Source organism: Haemorhous mexicanus, chromosome 2 (genome assembly GCF_027477595.1).
Source record: "Haemorhous mexicanus isolate bHaeMex1 chromosome 2, bHaeMex1.pri, whole genome shotgun sequence".
Lineage (NCBI taxonomy): Eukaryota > Metazoa > Chordata > Aves > Passeriformes > Fringillidae > Haemorhous > Haemorhous mexicanus.
This window is the reverse complement of record NC_082342.1, coordinates 105,023,652-105,050,092: the sequence shown is the minus strand read 5'-3', so window position 1 is coordinate 105,050,092 and position 26,441 is coordinate 105,023,652. Positions and strand designations below refer to the sequence as shown.

The window sequence follows — 26,441 nt, the reverse complement described above, 5'->3', positions numbered from 1 at the left end:
CCCGAGCCCCGCTGCGGTTCGCTCCCCTCGCTGCGCAGAGCGGCGGGACGGGCGGCGCTCGGGCCTGGCAGCGGCGGCGGCAGCTCCGAGCTCCGGCCGCGCCCGCTGCGAGCACCAGCGGGACAGAGCCGTGCGAACCCTGCCCGGGGAACGGGACAGAGCTGTTCAAACCCTGCCCTTGCACTGGGACAGAGCCGTGCAAACCCTGCCTTGGCAGCGGGGCAGAGCCGCGCAAACCCTGCCCGGGGAACGGGACAGAGCCGTGCAAACCCTGCCCGGGCAGCGGGGCAGAGCCGCGCAAACCCTGCCCTTGCACCGGGACAGAGCTGTGCAAACCCTGCCCGGGCAGCGGGGCAGAGCCGCGCAAACCCTGCCCGGGGAGCGGGACAGAGCTGTGCAAACCCTGCCCGGGGAGCGGGACAGAGCTGTGCAAACCCTGCCCGGGGAACGGGACAGAACCGTGCAAACCCTGCCCGGGGAACGGGACAGAGCTGTGCAAACCCTGCCCGGGGAACGGGACAGAGCTGTGCAAACCCTGCCCTTGCACCGGGACAGAGCTGTGCAAACCCTGCCCGGAGAACGGGACAGAGCCGTGCAAACCCTGCTCGGGGAACGGGACAGAGCTGTGCAAACCCTGCCCGGAGAACGGGGCAGAACTGCGCCTGCCCGTGGCTCTCCCTGCGCATCCCCTGCAGGCAGAGTTTGTTCAACTAGTAGAACTGGCTCTTTCTCTCTTGTATTTTTGGCAAACTAAGAATTTCCTTCCTGATAAAAATGAACGGCGGGCGCCCCGATTGGGCGTCGCGTTGGAAAGGATGTGACATCAGGCACATCTCTCGCTTGGCTGGGTCGCTGGCTGCCGAGCAGGGCAGCCCGGGAGCTGTTGCGTTAAATCCCAGCCCAGGTGCTCGGGTTTCTGCTCAGGGAGCTGCCGGCACCACGTCCCGACCGCCGCAAGGGCTGCTCGGCTGATGCGGGCAGGGTCTGTGCCAGAGATTGCTCCGGCCGCTGGGGGCTTGCCGGGAACGATGGAATTTGAACTCTGGAAACCAACCACAAAGTGAAAAAACAGCGGCTGGGCAGACAGGGCTGAGATGGATGATGAGAGAACAAATGAAAATGCCAGCAAACTGCAAGGAGCTGGAGGCCAGGCATCTGCAGCGTCGCCGTGTACCCCGCGGATGAGGGGTGAGTGACACTGCCGGGGACAAGGCTCTGCCCTGCCGGAGGCTGCAGGGGGCACGGGCAGGCTGCAGTGCTGCTGCTCCTGTGTCCTGCTTCGGGACGGGTCCTCGCTCCGTCCCACAAAACACCCCATGCCTTTGTACTTCTGAGGGGATTTTAAAAAGTTATTTCTGTTTGATACTGAAATTTTGGTTGTTTTTCTTTCGTGTCTTAGAAAAGAGTGTTTGGTTTTGGACTGCATTTTGTGCAGGTAGAAGCAAATGCAGCACTTGGACCGCAGCACACTGAGAAATAAGTTGAAATGTGGCGTGTTTGACTTAAATTAGTGCCAGCAGGAAGCTCAGCACTGGCTCAATTCCTTTTTTTTCTTTTTCTTTTTCTTTTTCTTTTTCTTTTTCTTTTTCTTTTTCTTTTTCTTTTTCTTTTTCTTTTTCTTTTTCTTTTTCTTTTTCTTTTTTTTCCTTTTTCTTTTCCTTTCTTTTTCCTTCCTCCTTACTTTCCTTCTTCTTCTCCTTTCTTTTGATTGTTTCAATTTTTGCATTTCGTTTTTGTCTTCTCTTTCTTCTTTGTTTTTCCTTTATCTTTTATCTTTTCCCCTTGTCTTTCAGATGAACAGACCTAAGTGTTGTTTAGGCTGAGCCTACTGGGTTCTTCTGCAGTGGCATTGCTGTGACCAATGCTGTTGTGGTCATGTAATAGTGAGCAGTTACTCAGACAAATGGCCTCACTCTGGTCATTGCTCTGTGTCTGGCCTGGAGCCATTGTAAATATGACATGGTAAGAAAAAAGATGAGTTATTTAACTTTGTATCCTGAGCTGGATGCGTTTGGTGTAGCTCTGTTTCTGTGAAGTTACTCCTTCAGCTAACGGCGAGTGCAGATAGAATGAGGTAAATTGAGAAAATGTGACTTTACGCTATCCTTGCTCTTTTTCTGGGCTGTTCAGGATGTTTCCATCAATACCAAGTTGAAAATTAAGACCATAAAACCAAAATGTGAGGCTGACCAGTCTGTCTGCAGTGTAGTCTGCCTGCCCTAGTGTGTGCCACGTACGTACAGCCTGAGGCTGGGATGAGCAGGAGGGCACAGCATTATTATTATTATAAAGAGTGTGAAATAGAACCAATCCATACTGGAGAACAGCTCCAGCAAAATGGAGGTTGGAAGGAGGGAATCCCGCATGGCTCAGTGCTGGACACAGATCGTTTGGTCCTTTGAAAATCAAAGTTTAATCCACTCCTTTCATGCCTGCCTGTTCCTTAGCAGAGTCAATGAGCTCTGCTGGCAGTTTCCAGTGGGAATGTATTTGGCTCAGGCTATGTATATCACAAATTTTAAGGGACAGCCTTTGAATAGAAAAATATCATTTGTAACACAGTTCTATATAATGCTCTAGGATTTTGTATCTGCAAATATGAATGCAAGAGCATGCCTTCACTGGAAGGACTTAAGAGCCCCTTTCAAGTTGTGCTGTGCGTGAGAGGCATGGGACGAAACCAGCCTGGGGACGGGCACAGAGGGTGAAATGCCCTCACATGGTCAGAGGTTGGAAAAAGTTGCTTCAGCCATCACCACAAAAAGCAGTGCTCTAGAAAGGTCCTGTGGGAGCTCTGTTGTGCACAGGGAGCAGTCAGAATTTGCATGTGTGCATGGTTATTGCTATAAGAACTCCCTCTGTGTACACCACCCTGCCTGAGTGATGGCAATGCCATCAAATGTGACCAGAGGTTTATTGAACCTTCTGGGCTGGCTGGAGTTTTATGCAGTGGAAAGGGAGCTAGGTGACCCAAAGCCAGCAGGATTTGTATGTCTAGATGCTGAGCTCCTGGGGTGTGACTCAGCCTCCCTGTGGACTAAGGTGTGGGTAAATTTCAAATTTTTACAAGTTATCTTGTTTCTTTGTGAAAAAGCAGTTGTACCTGGTTTTGACAGTCAGGAATCCTTGTTGCAGTGGTGGTACATACAATACACAGCTGTGTCCCCCACACACACTGGCCTTGCTACTCCATATGCAGCTCTGGGCACATTCATGAAAGTCACTAGTTCAGGATTTTAAAAGCCCGTGGTCAGCTGGAACTGACATTTGCTTAGGTCTTAATCAAATACAGTACAGATCTTTTTTATTCTGACAGTGTGCCTCCTCTGAAGTGTAAAAGAGGGCAGTGAGACAAGGAAATCCACTGCAGCCTTTCTTCTCTTCCAGGCAAAAAACTTGAGTTCCAGTGTGGAGCAGGCAGAAAATAGAAATATGGTTATTTGCCAGAAGGTGATGCCTTGGGTCAGGAAACTGGAGAAATTTGCCATTCCTTCCGGGGGGTTTGCTTCCCTGGCATTGCTTCAGGTTAGAGGTGCTTGATGCAGATGGAGGTAGGGCAGGAGAGACATCAGCCTGGGGCTGTGCAGTTCATGGCAGCAGATCTGGAATTATGCCATCACTATTAGTCATCAGTCAGGCCTCTAATCCTGCTCCTCCCAAGGTATCCAAGGCTGGTGTGATGGACTCCCAAGGCTCCATAGGGCTCCACTGAGATAAAACTCTAGGTTTCTTTCAGTTACAGATCTCCCAGATGGATTAGGTGTTAGCACATATCTATTTTCTTTTTCACTGAAATCTATTTTTAATGCATATGTGGTCAATCTTTTAATTAATTGTTAAAACTTTGAAACTTTCAAGCCAATGGCCAGTCCACAGATGGCTGGCCTGGCTCTTTTTAGAGTTTCAGCAGAATCCTGTCTTTTCTCAAGCAAGACTGAATGGATAAGATCCTCACATGGATATGTCCCTCTTATATCATCATGACAAGATGACATCATAAGTTGGTACAATGCACAGGTTGGTACAGGCACAAGCACCTGCCAATATTTGTGTGGCCAAAAAAAGTTCCAGTTGCAACTCAAAAAAACTTGTACTTCAATCTAGAATTTTAGAATATCTATAAACATACTTCCCTTACAACTCACGCAGTTCAGGCAGTGGCATTAGTTTCTAAACGGGGAAAAGCTTTTTACATACCCTGGAAACACAACTGACTGTGACACAGGCAGGACCAGCAAGAGCAACAGCACAGTCAGATAAACTTCAGTTTGACACACATCACTCAGGGCAAAGCTGTTTTAGTCAGTTAGTCATTCTGTGCTTTAATAATTGTAGCCCAGTTTTGCTATCTTTATGAACCAGAACCACAGCTTCCAGAATTGGCTGTCCATTTGCTAAAGCCAAAGGATGTTTGGAAACCTAATGAAACTGGTTAAATGTTGTGGGAAGCAGCTCATGGAATATAGAAGGAGGCAGGCAAAGCTCAAATAATGCTAATAACAAAGAATACTAATTTCTTTAAATACTAATTCATATATTCATAGCCAGGTTTAGATTGGAAGGTACCTTTAAAGGTTATCTAGTCCAACACCCCTGCAATGAGCAGGAACACCTTCTACTAGACCAGGTTGCTCAGGATCCCATCCAACCTGACCTTGAATCTTTCCACAAATGAGACATTTACCACCTCTCTAGGCAACCTGTTCTGTTATTTCACCACTACATTTTTATGTCTGGTCTAAATGCACCTTATTTTAATTTAAAACCTTCACAATCATCAGCTTGTATCTAAACATTCTTTTAAAGAATTATTGTGGCTTATTAGGGGTTTTTTGCTGGAGGCAGACTTCCTGCTGTTAAGGATTCCACTCCATGCATGTGCTCTAATGTGGTTCCTGAGAACCTCAGCAACTCAGCCAGCAAATTGGTCACTGGAGTATTCTCTGTAGTTAGTGGAAGGAGAGTGGGACATCTCCAGAGAGCAGCAAAACATCTTTCCACAGGAAGCTGTGTGAAGTGCTCTCTGTAAAGGCTTCCCTTCCTTCCCAGGGGGAATCTGGGACATTGACATACAACAGACACTGGGTTTTGAGTGCTGGGACATAAATATCTCCCAGAGGGATTACTGCTGTCAGTTGGCTCAGAGCCATAAAATCTGTAATACTGAAGATCTCCCTCTATTAATATTTGCACAGTATATACGTGCTGTACCTCACTTTGTGGTTTCAGCAATGCAGAGAGCAGAGCTATTACTTAAAATGCACCACTCGTAGCAGACATTGAAAACTGAAAGACAGAATCAACAGGTAGCACAATTTGTCTCCTCGTACTTTGGTCCCTTCTCTTGCCAAGTGTTGTTGACTCTAGTCCAGCTCTGAGCAGGGGTAAATGACTGATCAACCAAACCCTCTTCAAAACATATTCCTTTTGAGATAATTGGTAAATACTATAAGTTTGGGGAAAAAAAAGGCCCTGGAAATAATTCAGAGAGAGGGACAAGCTCAGCCAGAGCCAGGTGATGTTCTGCAAATCCCTCTCCTGTCTTCTGGAGGGGAATACAGCTGCACAATGCAAACACAGGATGAGTTAAAATGCACCCAGAGGGAAACCATCTTCTTGTCTGTCTCCCTCACAGCACCTGCTCCAAAGAAATCTTAGCAGCTCCAATAAAGTAGAAAGGAGGTCACGCAGTTGAAGTAAAGAATGCTAGTGAAATAGAGTTTTTAGCCTTTTTCCTGTCTTTGTTTTTGTACAGACTTTGTTTCAGACTGGTCTCCTTTACATGAGGCCTCTATCCACGGGCGTCTGCTTTCCCTGAAGAAGCTCATTGAACAGGTACCTCTCCCCTGGGTTCATGTGGTCTCTGCAGGGTTTGTTCAGTGGATGAATGCAGTCTGTGCTTTACTGTGAAACTTCAGGGTGAGAAAATCGTGTTAACAAGGCCACAGGGAAATCTGCATGCAACAGGCTTTTCTTTCCTACAATCAGTTCCTTGCCCAGCACAAGCTTTGTGCAGTAATTTGATGATGTACTGAGCTATCCTGGGTGATGGGTTAACTGTGACAGAGGTAATGGGATCACTGGGATCTCTGGATGGCCGAGGGCAGCTCCTCTGCACCTCCTGTGTGTGCCTTTGAGCAGGTTTTGGTGCCCCAGCTGAGGGGCCAGCTCTGGAGCCAGTCATGGGTCTGGTTGAGGCTTCAATTCAGTCACCCAAACATTTGTTTCTGAAGTACCTGAGCATATCCCAGGGCCCTGGTCCCTCCAGAAGGTCAGGGATAGGTAGCAGTGATTTCTGAACCTTACTACTTTGTTTTTTCAAAATCCCTGGGTTTAACCTGTGAAGGAGGTATGGAAAGGGAAGGTGCATTGGAGACTCTTCCAGCTTAGTCTTCTGGAGCACCAAGATTGTTAGAAACAAAAGATCTTGTGGAATCCAACCAATGTTTCTGATGCATTGCTTTCCTTCAGTGGTTGCCTTGAAGCAAAGAGCAGAAAATACTTCAAGAGCATTTCAGGGTTCAAGCTAGTCAAACAACCACAGCATATTGTCCCACTGGACAGTCCACTAAGCTTTCTGTGCTGGTTTTCAAGGTGTGCAAGGCATGGCCTCAGGTATGCTGTGCCAGTATCCACTCCAGCCAAAACATCACAGCCTCTTCATTCCCTTCATCTGCTTACTTGCTGAGATGAATAGCTCCAGGCAGTTGAGGAAGGTCTAGCTACATAAGGCTTTTAAAGAAGGGTGGGTCTTTTTTTTTTTATTGTGGATTTTTTTATGGGAGTTTTAGTAGTTGGTTGTAATGCTGTTTTCCATTATCTTATCAGGGGAATGATGTCAATCTTGTTACAGCAGACCAGGTGTCTCCTCTCCATGAAGCCTGCCTAGGGGGTCATGCTGCCTGTGCCAGCGTCCTGTTAAAACATGGTGCTCAGGTGAGTAGGTGATGGACAGACCACTGTCTCTAGTGTTAGTATGTTCTACTACCACACTTCAGTGCTATGTGATGTCATGTCACATGAGTATCTCTGTGGTTTACACTCTGTGCTTAGCTCTGCTTGAGGTACTTATGAAAGGCACTTCCTTATAAAGCAATCCAAAAAGCACAGATATAAGCAACAGTTATTATTGTTCTTTAGATGAGGATGAAATGTTCTCATCTTTCACAAGAGCAAGGGGAAGTTCATCTTGCAAAGTGTTTCAAATCCTGCAGCAGTTTGGGCTGTGTTTTGTTTTATGCACTCATTGATCTTATTGGTATCAATACGCAGAGTCTTAAGCAGAGGCTTAGGAATATTAGGATCGACTGACAAAAAATGGGAAGAAAATGGAAACAAGATGCAAGTTAAATGCTGAAATGCTGTCTCATGGCCACTACTTTTCGAGCTAACTTCAAAATTATAGTGAATAAGAAAATTCAGTCATACATACATCACCTTACCAGATATTACCTTTGAATTTAAAATTAAAAAAAAATTAGAAAATAAGGAAGGATTGCACACTTTCAGCCAAAAATGGGCTGTTTCAGGAGAGGGCTATGGATAGGTATGTTTCAGCTAAGATAACTGAGAAATGGTCATCCATTTAGCTTCGTAACTCCTGAGAGATCCTGGAGGGGCCCTGATGATTTTTTTTCCCCCTTTTTTTTTTCAGTAGGAGAGACTTGGGGGCAATTTAAAAAAAATACTTTTTAATGATCATTTTAATGAAAAGTTGTAGTCTTCAGAAGCACTGGAGGGTTTTGGCATGGAATTAAATAAAAAAATATTGAAACCCCTATTTTCTGCTGAGAAACTGGTTGGTTGTTATCAATTCTGAAACACTGGGAAGACAAAAGTCTTGCTGTATTTTTGTGTTATTTTCCCCCAGGTGGATGGAGTGACTGTTGACTGGCACACACCACTGTTCAACACTTGTGTCAGTGGCAGTGTGGCTTGCTTGAATTTACTGCTGGAGCATGGAGCCAGCCTGCAGCCACCCTGTGACCTGGCGTCCCCCATCCACGAAGCTGCTAAGAGAGGTAACCCCACATGCATCAGCTCTCCTTTCCATGCTGCTAGCAGCATGTTGAAGAGGAGGAGAGAGATAGAGAAGATAATTTTCTTGGTTTGGGTCATGTAGAATGCCTTGCTAGTAGGTCTCATCGTGAGGGGTGCAGTTCTTCCCACCCGTGTTGCTCCTCAAGGGCAGGTCAGCTCAGCTGTCAGATCCTCTGAGTTCACCTGGAAGGGAATGCAATGTCCAAATCAGCTGCCTCCAACGTGGACATTTGAGGGAGATGTCTGGCTAGCTTCAAAAGGAGTGGAGAGAAACATGGAGTGATTCATTTCATCTTCAGTAGACATCTGAAATGAGTCAGATAAAATGTGAGGGCTTTAGCCTGTGAGGCTTTAGCCTGCTGTGCTGAACGTGGCTCTTCAGCTCCCGTTTTGCTGGCTGGATCCTTTGGAGTGGATGAAAGTATTACACTAGCACCTCTTGACAAAACATTGAATCTTTGCCAAACTACACTGCTGCAACAGAGAATTTGCTGAAAAAAAAGCCTGGCCTCTGTGAGCTGACTCTTCCTTTATCCCTTTTAAGGTCATGTGCAATGTGTCGAACTCCTTGCGTCCCGTGGGGTAAATATAGATCACAACATCAAGCACCTGGGTACTCCACTTTATGTAGCATGTGAGAACCAGCAAGTGAACTGTGCCAAGAAGCTGCTTGAATCAGGTAAAAACAAAAATAAAGAATGGTGTGCTTTCATTTCCTGCAACATCTATCTTTGGATTATCTTTGCATCAAAGATTCACAGGAGCTCCTGCTTTGGGACCAGGAGATGTTTCACTCCTGATAGCAGCTCTGGTTAAATGTGGTAGCAGGATGATCAGGGTTTTCTTAACCCAGGAATTCAGCTTGATAGCTCCCAACAAAGTGATGGGTGATCCTGGATTTAACATGGCTGATTGTGCCTGGAACAAGCTATACTTTCCAGTGTCAGTGCATGTGATGCTGCATTAATTTGAAGTGAACAGGAAGAAATTTAATTTTTTAATTTTTTTTTTTACCTCCTCTTTACCCAAAACAATTGACTCAGTCACTTTTACATAGTATTTCTGCAAACATGCCTTGATTTCCAATGAGTTCATAAAAAGTTTGAGACATTTCCAACACAGAAGAAGCAGCAAATCAGCACTATATCCTTTGCATCACACAAAGCTGTAAGTCTAAATGCTTGGGTAATTACGCAAAACCATTTATTGTTATCCACAGTAGTACAGGTCTTCTAGCCAAAGAGGCCTTATAACCTAAAGTGGCCACATAGCTGGTACAAAAATGATGGACCAACAAAGCTACTTTAGAAAAAACAAGCAAAAATCATATATATCACATTTTACTAGGTCACTGTTTAGTACAATGACCTTTTTATAGGAAGAAGTCAAATACAAATTAATTGGAATATTTTTAATTTAATCTAAATTAAATGTTTGGCAATTATTTTCTTTTTTTCTGCTAAATTTTTCTGCTGCCTCCTGTATATGGGAATGTGTACAATAAAAACATTATAGTTTTGAATTAGTCCTGCAGCTCACCTTTCTTAGGGTGTTTTAGGAGCCACCAGTCCAGGGTAATGAATGGGAGGACTCTCATCAGGGGTATTTATGCCCTCTTCTATCAAGGTTCTCTAGAACTTTTCCATCCTCTCGTTTTTCCCCTGACAGATGCTTTGGCATTTGGAAATCTCACCAGCTTAAGCCTCCAGTACAGAGCATGTTGAAATCCTGCCTTTATTTTAAGGGAGGGGAAGCAGAGGTAGGCCATAGGTGGAACTACACCCTTGGCTTGCTCCAAGATACCCTTGGGCTGGGCTGTGGGGTGAAGGACTTCCTCATGCACCATTCCTCTGGGATCATTTTCTCATTCACAGAATAAGGAGCTCTCACTCCTCAGCCAGTGAGAGTTGTGCTCGTGCAAATTGCAACACCAAGCCCCAGCGTAAGGGAGCCCAGCTCTGGGTGCAGGCTGCAGAACTTGTGTGTTATTCAGAGGAATAGCAGCTAGTGCAGTGAGTGAAAATGGGCTACTGTGCAGTCATGGCTCTCCTCATTGTTCTTTGCCCCTCCTGTTGTTCAGGAGCCAACGTGAACAGCGGCAAGGGCCTGGACTCCCCCCTGCACATGGCTGCCAGGAATTGCAGCGTGGAGCTGGTGAAGCTGCTGATGGACTTTGGAGCAGACCTTTGGGTGAAGAATGCTGAAAACAAGAGGCCAGTGGAGCTGGTCCCACCTGGCTGTCCTCTGGGCCAGCTGTTCCTGCAGAGAGAAGGTGCCCCTTAGAACTTGATTTAGGGAAAACCCACACAGACTATTGCACAAGGCTAGGCTATTCCAGGCTGCTAGCACTAGAAAACTGAGAATAACTGAGCTTGCCTCCATTTGCTGACATAGGGACATTGTTCAAGTGCCAGAATATAGTGGTGAACTAACAGTAATAATGATAAGAAAAATAACCCATCCTGAACCTCCAGATTTTTAATCTTCTGCATCAGGAAGTAATCATCTTGAGCTTGCCATTTAATGCAAAATAGAGATTAGGGTGAATAAACAAGCAGTAGACACCTTAGAAATTAATGGCCGCTTTTTTTAATTGCCTAAAGCTTTGAATTTAGTGAGAGTCTGTCAGTTCCCTTGTGTCAGACAGCAGTAGATCCAGGAGTGTTCCATGGAGTGTGCTGACAAATGCAGGCAGCAAATCACCTCTGATGGGAACTGAGGCTAGGTAGGGAGGATGAGGTTTGGGATCTCTGGTTATACAGTAGATGGCCAGGTTTGTCTCAGCACAAATGCATAAATGCAGATTTGCAATCCAAAAATATTTAATACATGTAATACTAAAAAAAAGGTATATTGAACCTGGTTTTTAATTCTTTGTTCTTTACTTTTATTCTTGGGCCAAGCTTTTACATAGATGCAAAAGTATCTTTAAAATGAAAGGCTACATGATTTTTTTTTTAATATTAAGGAAAATTGCATAGGAATTATATAAGGAATTATATATTTGTATTAATTTATACTCTAGACTTTCTCTAAAGACCAACCTTATGTGCTGAATAATAAACAGCAGTATCAAACCATAAGCTTAAAGTTTAGGAAGAGTCTGTTTCATACTTGTAAATTAAATAGTTTTGGGTAATTTTATTTTATTGATTATGAAATCTTATGAATTATGGAGAAAAATGTTATTTATTATTGAGGGAAGTTAGAATAAGATACATAGTGTCTACTCCTTTTTATACTTGTGTTCTTCCTTAGATTTTCTCAGTCAGTCAGCAAGCTATAAACATTACTAAATAATCTGGACAAATTGGTGATTTGTTTAAAACAGTTACACATTGATGAGATTATTGCCAGAGAAAGGTAAAATTGGAATAACAAAGTGATGAATCAAGCCTTGCTTGAAAAAAAATAACATGAAAGTAGCATGGAAACAACTGTGCTGTGCATGTTATGCATGAGCAAAGGATATTTGGTTTCCCAACCTAATCTGTGGCACACAGAGCAGATCTTTGAGTTCCAGTCCCTGCTGCATTCAGTTCCTGACTCCTGTGGCACTGCATGTGTCCTGTTTATTTGAGATAGAAAAACATTTCAGGCACACCCTGTGGTGCTGGCCTGGAAACACTGCTCAGGCTGAGCTGACAGCATGGGCAGTGAGGAACTTTTCCAAGTGAAATTCAGCAATCAAAATCAGAAACAATAAATGCCTGAAGGGAAGTTTCCTGTGGAATAGTGGTTTTTCTGATGTTCTCCAATGTGCCCTTCTCTGAGCTGCCCTTCTCAGCTGCCTGTGGACAGCTGATGTCAGGCTTCTTTGGCTGGCTGAGCAATTGTGGTCTAGGAGAGTGGTGCAAGAGCTGCTCTCCTGCCATGCAGGGCTCCTCTCCCCCCAGAGCCAGCTGCTGGAGCCCTGCAGCCCATGGCCAGGCAGGCTGCAGGAGCGTGTTTGGCCACCAGAGATGAGTTGTGAGTGTGCTGACCCAGTCACCCTCCCAGGACCAGCCCAGGGCAGGTGCAGTACATGTGGTGGTTCCCTTCCTAGCAGTTCACTGTGCTGCTGGACCATCATACCTGCTTACATCTCAGGGACAGTCCTGTGTGTGGGTGGAAAAATCAGAGAATGCTCCAAAAATGTCCTGTGTGCTTGTGTTTGCAAAATATTTTCCAGTGTAGTGTCACTGCTTGTGTTTTGATAAGTGTTCATGTTTTGGGTTTGGTTGTTTTTTCTTTTAATGGAAGCTTTTGTTTTTTAATGAGATGTTTGCAGGCAGAACCTTTATCTGTGGGATCAGAGTCAAGCACAAGTGCAGTGTGATACTGCAATAGTTTAGCTAGCTTGCCTTGTTTTGTACCCAAGAACAGGGTAACAACTCATTGGCTGCCTCCTAGCAGAAGGGTGCAGCCCTTTGCACAGCCCTTGTGATAGCACAGCAGCTTTCAGCCTTGCAGAGCTGCTGGAAATTTGGTGTCCTGCACGAGGGAAGTCTCAAAAGCTGATCAAAGCTGCCACCTCACCATGTTTTTGTTGTGGCCTCCCTTCCTTCCCTCTGCTCTGCAGGAGGGAGGGCACCTAAACTGCCCCTTCCCTGCCCTCTGCAGTGTCCCTTCTCCTGTCCTCCCCATTCCCTGCACCCAGCCCCCTCGTTGGTGCCCATCTTACCTGCCCTCCCCCAGCCCCTGCCACCCTACACATCGTCACCCCTGTGCAAACAATGCTCTGCAGGGCTGAGCACTGGTGGGTGCTGCAGGTAGAACTTCACACAGGATCTTCCTCTTCCTGAAAAGGATTTTCACTTAGATTTTTTTATAAAGTGACAAAGGTTCTTCAACAGGGCTCCCATCTATCAATAAGGGACTGGTTCACCTGGAAGGTTTAAATAAAGAACTATGAAGTGCTACTTTTGCTATGTGTTCATTGTCACTGTTATGAAATATGCCTCAAGAAAGTAGTGGACAGAAAGCTTTGATCTCACTGGGGGAGTGAGAGGAGGGAAGGGCTTTTAAAGTAGCATCAATCATCTCTTCTCAGACAGTAGAAACATTTGTACAGCTTAAAAGGGAAAGGCTGATGCTGCTGATGCCAGCTGAGTAATGACAGAGTGACTGGGCATGGACTGGATTGCAGGTGGGCAGGTGTCCTTTGGGAGATGCAGGTTTGACTTTTCACTGCTGAGTGTGAAAACCTGGTGAGAGGTGGGTGGCAGGAGGTGGGTTGCACAGCTGCAGTTTCAGGTTTATAGTCTTGGCATTACAAAGCCATGTGTGTAACCTGTTCCCTGGATCTTTCTCAGGGCCACTGTCCTTGATGCAGCTGTGCCGCCTGTGCATCAGGAGGTGCTTTGGATACCAGCAGCACCAAAACATAACTGGACTTCTCCTCCCAGACGAGCTGAAACATTTCCTTCTCCACATTTGAGCCTTTTCATGTTCAAAACAGTGCCTTTAATAACACAGCAAGGTTTGTTGACTTTTCTCATCACTAGTGTTGCCTGTGTTTGCAATGATAATTTATGGCAGTTTTTGGTCTCCAGTAATGCCCAGGTCAGAGAAGCACCGGACTGACCAACTCGCTCAGTCCTCAATGCCATCACCCCCACCAAATCCATTTGGAAAGAAACAATCCTGCATGGTTGCATAGTGAAGCTTGGCAATGTGATGTGAGAGCCCCCTTGAAAGCACAGAAAATCAGTGTAACAATTTGAAATAGATCTACCGATTCTCTGGCACAATTTCAGAGGTCTTGTGGTTGACAACCCCTTACAAAGAAAACACATATCCCAGCCCAGCAGTAGCAGCATTCCATGTGAACATGAGGCACCCCAGGAGAGCTGCAGAGAGCTTTCTGTGTAAGCAGTGCTCACGTGTCTGTCATCTGTGAGGGCTGTGCCCCCAGCACCACAAGAAGGGGAGGGAACCCAAGTGAACCCAGCTGCCAAGCAAGGAAGGCCCTCTGGCAGAAGTTATTTATTTTCTATGGATATCACACTGCAGACAGATAAGCACCAATCATTTGCATTTAGGCCAGCATCTGAAACAAGCATTTCTGCCCTGACAGCAAATAGGTCACTGCTGATGGCAGCCCCATATAGTGCAATAATAGCGGGGCAAAAGTTTTTAGTCATCCATTAAAGGCAATTACTCTTGATACTCTGGGACATAGAAGACACTTCAGAACTACCCATTTTCTCCTTGTAGCATGTTAATTTTCAAGGACACAGGCTAACAGGCTGTCAGTAGCGAGCACTGAGTGCTCTTCTTTTCTGCTCTGAAAATTAGGTGGTATTTCGTAAGCATTTTTCAGCATGCATCAGAAAAACAACAGCTTCCACACCCCTTCTCCACCCAAGAAAATATTAAGAGTGAGATAATATTTTTTTCTGAGAGACTTGCTACCTCAATCAGAGCATTTTCCATGGGAGTGGTAAAAATAATGCCTCTAATGTGCGGTCATAAAACAAACAATGAAATCAAAGTCCGTTCCAGATTTAAAAGCAGTGGGCAATTACTGCCCCCTGCTCAGTTGCTGGGCAGTTGACTCAGTGTATGACATATGTAGTTCTTATTCCACTGAGGTCATAAGAACAATTGTTTCCAGCTAAACATTAACACTGGGCATTTTTCTTTCCCTTTCAGAAATGGGTCCTGCTGCCATACACCGAAGTGCAGTTGTGACCACTCTGCTCCCTTGGGTGCTCCCCAGGGATATCAGCTGCCTGACAGACATGGGAGCAAGAATGCTGAGACTCCAGCTCTTCTTCCCATTGCCCTGTTTCCTTTTGAGCTCTAAACCAAAGTGCATCTGCATCACCTGGGAGCAGCAGCATGCCCAGCATCCTGAGGGCTTCCATGTCACCCCTGAGATGAACGGGCAGCCACACACTTGGGTGCTTCTGGAGATCCTTTTTCACTTCTCTGTGGACACTCTGTAAGAGTGGGCTGGGAGTGCAAAAACTGCTGACATCACTAACAGCAGCAATGAGAGATACAGAGCCCTCAGCTCAGAAGTGGAGAGACTGGCAGCCTTCAAGTACATGAAAGCTGATTTTGGTGTTCACCAGTGTGCCAGTGTGAGCAGTGCCAGCCTGCCTTGTGCAAGGGAGGTTAGAGAGGAGAGGTCAAATGCTGCCTGGATGCTGGTACTTGATGTAAATCACAATACAAATCCTTGTCTGCCATGGCTGCTGGCTATAGGTATCCAGTGTGATGGTTAGATTCCTTTGTGCTGACACATCACAGTTCTCCTGGGTTTGTGGTACACTAAATTTTACCCTAATGAGACAAAATAACACACACAGTTAGGTCTCTAACTCCTCTGGTGATAGAGACACTTGGGAATGTGTCACTTACCTGACCCAATTCATCACACATATTTGAGCCATGTAAAAATCAACTGGCTGGTTTAAGATGGCCTTCTATATTGTTTTCCTCATGCCCAGGAAGAAAAGTAGATGTCTGTTTTCACAGAGGTTAAATAAAAGCAGGTATCTGGGATGGGGATGGTATATTCTTTTAAAATCACTGTCTTAGTTAAGCTGAATCTGCATTGAAGAGGCAAGGAATGGACAGTGAACCCAGTGCCTAACTTTTGGACATTAAAGTGTGCTTTGGTGACACAGTGGAAAGCTGGAGATCCATTGCATTATATTCTAGATGATGAAGAAACATTTTTGTAGGTACTAATTTTACTTTTGCCTTTATTTTGTTACTTCAGCCAATGGGTTTATAGGAGTAATTATAATACCAGGAGAAAATTGCTCTGAGAACCAGGTGAGGGTGTTGCTTCTAGTTTGCTTTTCTTATGAAAAATTCATGGTATGACTCTGTTTACTTGAATTTCTCTGCCCAAGTGAAATTAGGATGAATTCTGTATGCTCAGCTTGTATCATCTCAGTGTGTTTGCTTATTTATTTTCATAAAAATTGTGGTCAACACTGGTGAATTACAGCTTTATGCATCAACACTTATCCAGTTACAAACTGTAAAAGTACAAGATTCAAACTGAATAAGCTCATTACAGGTGAGGTTTAGATTTTTTCTATATTTGAAACCATTCAGAATGTAATGCAGGATTTAAATGATTGTCAGGAATATATTTAATCATGATTTAATTCTTTCCTATTTTTATGTTAACAATTTAATGGTAATTAAGCCACACAATTTTGTAGGATATTTTCTCAGAAATAAATAGTTCATACTCTTTTGCTTGTTAATTTGTTTTCATTCAGTTTTTTAATGATAGCCCTAATTTTGTGGATTGACTGAGACTATGGAATTTTGAATTCTAATTTCTTGCCATCCCACCTGCAGACAGGTAGTGAACAGAATATTTATTTCAAATAAAACTATAGTAAATATGAAGCTAAAATGCAAATACTGTGCAAACCTTGCCTTTTGTTGATGTTTTAATGTAGAGCTGGACTCCTGAAATTCCTTCTTGGCTCACTTGAGGATTAGTGAGAAAGGAGATAGAGATTCCACAAAGCAGGAAAAGATGTAATTTTATATAGTCACTGTCTTCAGCTTGGTTTTGGGCTTTTTTAGGTTTTTGGTTTTTATTTTTAATTGATTTGCATAAATCTGTTTCTCCTGCCAGCTAAGCAAAAGGCACATGCATTGTTCTGGTGCTGTTGTGTGTTTGTACACAGCAGGACCCCTTTACTGGAAGTGAGTGTGGAGGTCCCAGGGTGGTCAGAAGCCCAGCAGGTGTCTGTCAGTGCCCTGGGGTGCACTGTTGGCCTGGGGAGGTGTGGAAGGACACTCATTCCCTCTCCACTGGATGCATCTCTGGGAGTCCCTGCCCTCAAAGACCAGCTCAAAGAGCGAGGGCAGTGCCAGCAAATTGCTTTACAAGGTGTTTCCTCTGATGGATAGAGAGCTGCTTATGGAAACTGTGGAACTAAAACCACCTCAACAAAAGAAAACCATGGATTTAAGCGAGACAACAACCTTTTTGCCGAGGGCTGTCTTTCTAGCTGGTCAGAGTGACCCCGACTAAAGTTCGAAAGTTTCTTTTCCCAGCCCGGTACTTGAAGAAGAAGTCAGGGCTCTTCATTTTTTCGGTCTCAAGATTGTTTATTGCATCTTATCTATAAAGTTCTTTCTCCCTGTCCAGCCGAGATCCGTCTGGCAGGACAGCCAGAGGCACTCCCCCGTCTTCCAGGGCGGTGTTATCTTTATATACTACAAACTACGTGTACAATATTTACAGTTATTTTCCAATACCTATCATCTATATTAGACAGTGAGTTTCTACTTTAGACCAATCTAAAAGTGCCAACATCACCAGACAAGATGGAGGTAGAGAAGAAGAAGAAAGGCTAGACACGCCCAAATCCCTCCATCTTGTCACCAGAAACCCCTATACCAAAAATCCTAAAACCTACAATTAGACTCTGTAATTATTTATTCTTACACTATTTACACTATTGTGGCTTTTATCTCTTTCTATAAAGGTGACAAGTTATTCCGTGGTTCATAATCGAACCCACTGGTGTTCTGGGCTGTGTGCCAGGGTCTCCGAGCCCCCTGGCAAGGGTCCCAGGAAACTCCGGACTCCCAAAGGAATGTCCTGAGTTCCGACACCTTTTGTTTTATTGAAATGTGTCTGGTGCAATAAATCTCTGCAGTTGCTAGATGGGATCAGCCACATCCCAGGACACAGCTCTTCTTTCTGCAGTTGTGTGCAAAGGTCCACAGCTGTCCTGTGCATTTCTTGTTGTTTTATATTTTCTCTTAACTGGAAACAGCAGACATGCAAATCTAGTAAATGTAACATACAGGTTTGGAGTATATTCAGAGAATGTCCTCTCACCTGTCCACTGACATGAATTCTTTTGAAGATAGCTAAGAAGGAAATAAATTTTACTTTACTAACTTAACCAAATGGGACAGACTGGCTGAAAAATAGTAGGTTAGTGGTGGAAAAGAGAGTACTTCTATGCCTAATATGGGATATGCTCAATTCCCATCGGACTCATGTTCTTGAGAATCATGGGTCTGAGACTTGATGCTCCTGAATCCACTTTTTCTTGCTTAACACATGCACTGTATTTGTCAAAATGGAGGCTGCCTTGCTCTGCAGTTCCAGTCTGAATCCTGCTGGCTTTGGATAAAAAATTCCCTGGAGTTATTTCCATGTATATTGAGCAATTATTTGTCCTTCCTTGACACATTGCTCGGCTCACTGCTCCAAGGGATACTCACTTTCATGCACCAGGCAACATTTGATACAAAACTGCTCTCTTGGATACCTAGGGGAGTCCACTTTTCTTTAAATTGACAGCAGTGAACTATTGCTGGGAAGAGAAATGTTTCAAATTCTTACATCACTCAACACAGTAACCCTTACTCCATCCCTGCCTCATTGCTGGAGAATACCTGGCTCATGTCACCCTGCAACAAGGTCTTGTCTCTTCTGTGCCAGGTGAAGCCTTTCCTTTCTGAACTACTTCCCTTTGCACTTTTAAAGGTCTTGAAACTCATTAACCATCACTGATTCAAGCGACACAGCACTAGATTCATGGCTTCAGTGACTGTGCAGTAAAATTGAGTTTGTAATCTGTCAGCTCTTTCACTTCACAAATTAAACTGTGGAGTCTCTGCAGAGTCTACGGCTTTTGAAATCCCTGGAGCTTTTCTTTCTGTGGTTTGTAAAATGCAGCAGTAGCAGCTCTTTGTCTCATGAAAGCACTGACTGAATCACAGAGGTTCATACAGACTTTGGAAGGATGTTATGAATAGGACATGTGTAGGGTTGTCCCATTGTCATCAAGACTGCACTTTTTATTACCTTATTTTGAGGAAAGGGAGTTGCATTTTTTTTCCTCTCTTTTTAAATAATACCAGGACAGGAACAGTTGGTATTTCTGGGAATTTCTGAATGGGGCAAAGCTCCAAGCAGGTGCTTTGCTCTCCCTAGGCCTCTCTGAAGGAGCATCAACCCTGCACTTTATTCTGCTTTTTCACCCTCTGGCCAAGCATGGTGACTGACAAACTCTTTGTTCCTTCCAACTCTTTATATATAACTTTTCCTACAAGTTGATAGGTAGAACATCTGCTTTTCCAAGTCTCTTTAATGAGGACTTGGGACATCCCTTTCTGAAATAATTCCATTGATACCTACCAGTTCAGAATAGGTGACCAGTGCATTTCTGCTCCTCAGATAATCATGATGGTGAGCACAAGGTGTGAGCATGTGTCAGCTTCACTGAGATTATTTCTATTCACTTGTCCCATAGAAAAGATGGAGCACTGCTCAGGTTTTGGAAGTATCAGCTCAGTCTCTGTTCACTGACCACTGGAAGGGGGGGAGGGGTTTGTCCACAGCTCCCAGTCATTTTTTCAGTCGGCCAAACAACCCTAAACAAAAGCTTTCCCTCCTAGAGCAAAAGTTAAGAGGTAGCTTTTTCTCTTTTTCAAGCTATAATTGCATTAATTTATAATTAATAAGTGATATAATTTATTATTTCTCAGACTAGAAAACAAACAAACACAACCCCAAACTGTTCAATCCAAGTCCAGGAAATTGCTCATTTTTCTTGCAGGAACAGAAGAACACACATGAAGAATATTATCTACCAGTAGGGCTCTTGGGACTTATTTGTTAGAGGTGATGGAAGCAAGTTCAGAATCCCTCCTAAAATGAAATAAACTCTTTCCCTATGTTTGCTATCCCTGGTGCTTTGGAGATATATCCTCCTTGTTTTTGGTGAACCTAAGCCTTGCTCTCCCAGTTTATCCAGCAAGACTCCATGACTTTAGTTCGCTAGTATTTTCTCACTATGCCTCAGTACGTGACAGATGCCCTAAAACCAGATTGGATTAGGGCATCTCTGGGCAGGGGCTGGAGCCATGGGTGACTGAAATGGGGTCATGGGACAGGGGCAGGGGGAGCCCCAGGGGGCTGCCATGGGCCAGTGAGTGCTGGTGGTGCCCTCAGGGCCTGGACATCTGGGTAGTCATGAAATTCTCAGCATTCAGGACATCCATGAGCATGGCAAGAGATCTATTAATCCACCACATCTCTTTTGTATGCCTAATTCCCTCCCTCTTTGTTCTACAAGAGGTTTCAGTTAGTTTTACCTAAGAAAATGAAGAATTGTTTCTTAATCTCTCCTCATTACTCCCTTGATAGTTGCCTCTCTCATCCCTCTCTCAGTTTCTTTCTCCTAGACCAGACTCCCAGCCTCTTGAACCATTCCATGGACAGAGACCTGGGTGACCAAAAACTCTGTAATTCTGTCTGTAAAACACACATCCTCTAAAAAAAAAAAAAAAAAAAAAAAGCCAGAGCCCAAAGCTACCTAATGCTTCTGGCTTCTTTCCCTGAATGTTCTTTACTACTGGTCTGTTCTTGGCTCATGTAGTCAGACCTCTTAGTCCAAAAGAAATACAGAGTGAAAGCACCCTGAGCTCAGTGTCTGAAGGTGTTTTGCATATGCTCTCTACTTTCAGTTATCTCATTCCATAAAATTTATTGTAGTTGTCTTGAATGCCTATCCTGCGTTCAAGGGGACTGCTACGTGCAAGGCTCTGACAAAGGACATAGCAGAGAGAGCTCTTCTTTTCTTGAGATATGAGAAAAGGGCTGTGCCAATCCCTGTGCACAGTCTGGACTTTTTTGTCTGTTGTGTGTGCCTGGACAGCTGAGAAATGAGCAGGCAAGGCATTTGTTTTAAGCACTCAAAGAAAAAGCCCCAAACCCAAGGAATCAGGACTGAAAGACAGAACATTGAGAGACATATGAGTTTGGAGTAACTGGACACATTTCTGGCTCAGAAGACAGGTCGGGATATGCTGTCTTGCCCTGCCACAGCAGCCTCTTCCCCAGCTGCTGGCCCAGGCTCAGAAGCCCCCCTGGGGGAGGAAGGGCAGGGGCAGAGAAGCAGCTTCTGCTTTGAGCACTGCCAGCCCTACCCTGCCTTGGGCACTGCCAGCCCCGCCCAGCCAGCCCCGCCCTGCCTTGGGCACTGCCAGCCCTGCCCTGCTTTGGGCTGTGCCAGCCCCGCCCTGCTTTGGGCACTGCCAGCCCTACCCTGCCTTGGGCACTGCCAGCCTCACCCTGCCAGCCCCATCCTGCCTTGGGCTCTGCCAGCCCCGCCCTGCTTTGGGCACTGACAGCCCCGCCCAGCCAGCCCCGCCCTACCTTGGGCACTGTCAGCCCCGCCCTGCTTTGGGCACTGTCAGCCCCGCCCAGCCAGCCCCGCCCTACCTTGGGCACTGTCAGCCCCGCCCTGCTTTGGGCTGTGCCAGCCCTGCCCTGTTTGGGCATTGCCAGCCCCGCCGCCTCTGCTCGCTCCCGGACAGTGCCGGGCTTAGCCAGCAGATGGTATCGCTGGCACACGGCTCTGCAGAAAAGCTTTGCCAGAGGATAATCGGTGAAAAAATCGAGCTGGAAAAGACGTGGTGCTGGGAGTGAACGCAACCTCAGGCTCACACGGACCACGGAATCGCCCATCCTTGCCATTTCCATCCGCGAGTTGCACAACTTTTCTTTTTTACTGTCCTACTTACTGGCCAGCCTTTCTACATCAATTGTCTGAAAATGGCAGGATGCATACAATGCTCAGTTTGTCTTAACAGATAGGTTAACTGTCCTTGATGCTTGTCCTTTTTTCTTTTTTTTCCCCAAAATTTAATAGTTTTTACCATTTATACATCCTGTTAAGAAAGCACTGGAAAAGTCTGAAAAACATGAATGTGAGTGCTCTCAGTCACTGGTTGTCAGTGACCTGTAATTAGAGGTACCCTGCAGCACTCCCAATCTTTGACGGGTCTGCTTAGTTTTTTACATAGCAGCTTGCTTAATTTTCTTCTAACCTCCATTAGCAGTTGACAGAAAAAAGATCGGTTCCAGAAAATGGAACATCCCTACCTACTGAAATTACATATAATTAACCAATTAGAAGCAGAAATCTGTCTCAGTTTTCAGAATGAGTGCTTACTAGTATATAATACCTTTCAAAACCCCTTTTCTCTTCTAGGGAAATAATTACTGTTACTGGCTTTCTAATTTTGCAGGCTGGCTGTTATCACTTTCTAGACAGCAGCTCTAAGCAAGAGTGCTTCCCATAATTTATTTTGGGTGTGAGTGATCCTTGGAGTCTTCTCCTAAAAGTCATGCAGCACAGAACTTCACAAAGCCATTTGGTGTCACAGCCAGGACTTGCCATGTTTGTGCCCCATGCTGTGCAGTGACTCTGATTTCAGGGAAATGTCTTATTTCCATGTCCTCTCTAAAATGTTTTGTTTATCCCATTTCCCACTGCCTACAGCCCAGGAGATGTATATATTGCATATGGCAATCTAATTCAGCTCCATGTCATAGAAATAAATGCCTTCAGATGCTGCCTGCACATGGGCTAGGCCTCTCCAGTGTAATGCATGCTGTGAGATATTGTGGCAGATTTTCACACGTCCTTGCAGATAAGGTAATTTACTAAGACATCCAAGTGACTGCCCAGAGATGTGCATTTGCCTTTGCACAAATGGAGGCAGCTCCTTTGACAGTGCTCTCATTACTTTGAATCTTCTACAGTGAGTAAAACATTAGGGGGTAGGATTGGCATCACAAACTGGATGTGTTTGTGCTACTTCTGTTTAGCGAATTGCAGCCTGTAAATATATAGGGTGCACAGCTTCTGCACCCATCTCTGCCAGCTCCACAAAAGCCATGAAGAAAGGAGATCTGTGCTCTGCTTTGCTCTCTACCACCTGTGTGCCTCTGGAATGCCTCTGTGAGAAGGGAATGATGCAAGCATTGGAGGGCCACTGGTTCATTTAATATGGGCCCCATCTCAAACTGATGCCTATTTTGATGCAAAGCTCCAGCTATGATCATCCTGAGACTGCTGTTTTTTCAGCAGAGCTGTATTTCATGTGCTGTGCTGGTTGGTAAAACAGTGCATGAGGTGTGGAGACCTCGCTTCCTATCACACATCAGACTCTGAAGATATTTTGGCTGACAGTAAAAACATTGTGGCTCAACTACCATTTTGGCCTTTCCAGACTTCTGTTAAAGTGCAGATATTCAAATATAACCAGAGGGGAAAAAAGAAGATTTCTTGGTGAAGTTTTGTACAAGTTGCTACTTTTCTCATTTCTGATAATTTTAAGCAATTTTCTCTCCAAGATCCCATTATTCCTTTCACTAACGCACTTATTGACTCATATCTATGGAAGCACCTTGCCTCCTGGCTTCTTTTGCTGGCTCATTACTTGTATTTATTGCTGCATTTCTCTAAAGCAATTTCATTAAATTCTTCTTTATGGTTATCACAGAAATCTGCTGTTAGGATACAGTGCCCTTTCATGTTCATTGGAAGTGCAAGTTCATTCTGTCCTCTAAATTTTATTAATCTCTTTCAATCATTTAAAAATTAAAAAAAAAACAAACCAAAAACTGTTAAGTTACTGCAGGATTTTGCCTCTTTCCATTAATAGCTAAATTCCAAAATAAAGCTAATTTCCTGCAGTTTTCTGCTTTGAGTTATAAAGCTTTGGTGTGGATTACTTTTTTGAGAGCTATTATGATTGTCCACAGGCAGAAAAAGTTTGGTAAAATATCAGCTTCTGAATCTCCAAAGAAACATTCATTGGGGAAAAACTTGGAGCTCTTTGTTTGCAGCATTTTGTAGTTAGTTAAGAGGCATTTATGTAACCTTCATCTCATGAAAGGTGACTGCTAGCATTAGTATTTTTAAAGCACCACACAATTATGAGGTATGAACACTGCTGAGGGAATTTAAAAACTCTTTTGAAAGCAAAAGGCAGATTAAAAAAACAACAAACCAAACCTAAAAAAAAGCAAAAAGCCTTCACAAAGCTGAGAATTGTATGTCACCTCAAAGGTACTTTTACATCCACACCCAGGACAAAAAAAACCCAAAACAGACACCTGTAACTTTTGATAGCTATTCTTGCTGTTCCAAATGACACTGTCACAAAACTTCCCTTGACAACCAGATCCTCAAAGCTATTCAGATGCCTTAGTACAGAAATTTTACTGGGGCCGGAGTGTGAAGGAGAGGCTCTATGGTCTCAAGGGTGGCCATCCCTCAGTGCAGTGGCATATACACTGCCTTATGAGATCCTGCTGCATTTTCAAACGCCTCTCTTTAATTAGTTTCAAAGAAATCCCTACATTCCTCTTACTCTGCAGTGCAAAGTGTAGAAGTGTACCCTCCACGTCCCTGGTAGTTCCTGGACACCTCACAGCCAGCTTCCTTGGCTACAGGGGACGTCTTTCCTCCAATGCGTGGGCGATCTGAGGGTTTGGAGTCACACACCTGCACTTGCATGGCAGCATCTCATCCATATGCAAAGGCAGTGCACAATGAAACTGGAAATAGGATTCCCTCCAGGTGTTTCATAATTGCTAAAAAGAAGCCCATGGTTGATTTGGCATCACTGAGGCTGAGAAACATCAGGGTGCCACAGCACAACCTGGTTTCTGTTCCACACATTGCCAACATCAGGGACCAGACTAGAGAACACTTTTTTTTCCTTCAGACCACTGGGGCTGGTTCTATTTTCCATAAAGAGGAAGGGGATTACAAAGTGGAGATAGTATTTGCCTGAATCTCGCCCACCAAAGAGGCAGAATGATGATTTGTGGTACCTGGAACAGCAGGGTGGTCAGACGTCAGACTGTAGATGTTATTCCAGCAACACTGATAATTATAGAATATTTTTCATATCCCTTACCTATCTAAAGGGTTCAAAGGATTTTGTAAATTTATTTATCCAATAAGTGGGTAAGCAAGAAAGGGGTGTCAGAGTGCTGTTAAAAGGATCAGAATGATTTGGCAGCTTTGTTTCTTCAAGTATTGGATAGCATCTCCCAGAGATAAGAAGTGAAAATATGTAGGCTGCCCTGGAGAAGGCTGTCTTGCATTGCCTTTACCAACTGCTCTGTACATTCTGACAGGCAAGATGCATAAATATGGCATTTAAAAAGAAGCAGCCACACTGGATTTATTTTCTCTACATCCAGTTTGATCACCAATAACTTTCTCACAGTTATAACTGAAATGAAAACCAACGGCATATTAAGCATCTACAGCATTCTGTAACTTTATTCAGTTATGGAAGAAAATTTACCATAAACCTCAAATGGGCATCCAAAATTAGGAGCATTGCTGTGGTTCTGCTCCTTGATTGTACAGCAGAGACTCCTTGCTGAGGAGCTACAACAATGCATTGACTAATGTTTTTGTCACAGCAGTGATCAGCCCTAAGGAGAAGCACTGGGTGAAATGAATAACCTTATCACCAGGGCATGGCTTGAACAGCCCACTACGGATGAGGCAGAGTGCCAACACACTGAGCAATGAGAGGGAACCCCATTGCTCCACATGTCTGCAGTGATAATGCAGGATCTAGGGCAAGAACAGCAATCCTGCAGTTAGAGGCCACAGCTGGATTTATAGGTCTAAGGAGACTGAACTGAGGCTAAAGGAACAGCATTATTCCTAGTCCTACCCAGGTTTATAGGGATTCATCATGAAGTTTTAGTTGTTGTGAATGTAATTAGCTGGGTTAATATGAAATGCACTAAAAAGGAGGAAAAAAAGAATAAATTATTTCAATTTGTCTTGCTTCATGCATGTTTTAAAAAAATCTATTTGAAAGACTTGGGGTCACAAAGTATTGGTGCTGGCTTTCACAGTAGTATTCAGGTGAAGTCCAGTAAACTTCCCACCACTAACATCCAAAGTTCTCATCACAGTTCTATCATAGAACTTGGTCCTTTCCTGAGGGAGACTAGCCCTGAGGGTGACTTGTGCCAGTGCCTGCCTGGCTGGGTGGGTTGATCTGAGTGCTTGGCACAGGTCCTCAAAGACAAGGGCAGGAGAACCTCAACACATCTGTTTAATGGCCCACAGTCCCTCCCTTTCTTTATTCTTGGCTCATCTCTCATCTTCTCTGTTGTTTTGGCACCTGAGATATCTCAAGGATGTGCACAACCCATGCAGTCAGTGACTTCTGGAATAGATGGAAACATATGGCATCTTTCAGATGCTATTTAATTTAACAGTTAACAATTAAGTAATTCACAGTAATGTTGTGATGATTGTTGCAAAGACTAACTGATTTTCTAAATCTTTAAAAGCTTTAATTGGACTTTTGCATTCTGTCTCTTTGCTGAGCTGTCACGAGGAGTGACAGATGGTCTGTAAACCCAGTAAGTTGTACATTACAATTTCCCATGCAGGTAAGCTTTGAAAGAGTTTAGTGCAAAAGGCCTACAAACCTTTTCATAGCTTTCCTTTTATTGTTCTTCTTGAATGATGTGAAAAAAACTTGGGCTAAGGTGATTTCAATACTCAGAGACATTAATATCTTCATGTCAGGGGGACAGATCACCTCTACCTTAATAGACTGGAATATTCACCATC

The 26,441-nt window shown here is 44.3% G+C and overlaps 1 protein-coding gene across 1 annotated transcript; it reads left to right on the top strand.

Annotated features, from left to right (window-relative positions):
* The first annotated feature begins 839 nt into the window (after window positions 1-839).
* ASB9 (ankyrin repeat and SOCS box containing 9) lies at window positions 840-16,253 on the top strand. Its single transcript, XM_059839803.1, has 8 exons — window positions 840-1,188; window positions 5,756-5,835; window positions 6,829-6,936; window positions 7,871-8,021; window positions 8,585-8,719; window positions 10,121-10,312; window positions 13,335-13,501; window positions 14,677-16,253. The coding sequence occupies exons 1-7, from the start codon at window positions 1,095-1,097 to the stop codon at window positions 13,457-13,459; spliced, it is 885 nt and encodes a 294-aa protein (XP_059695786.1). The 5' UTR covers window positions 840-1,094; the 3' UTR covers window positions 13,460-13,501; window positions 14,677-16,253.
* The last annotated feature ends 10,188 nt before the right edge of the window (window positions 16,254-26,441 follow it).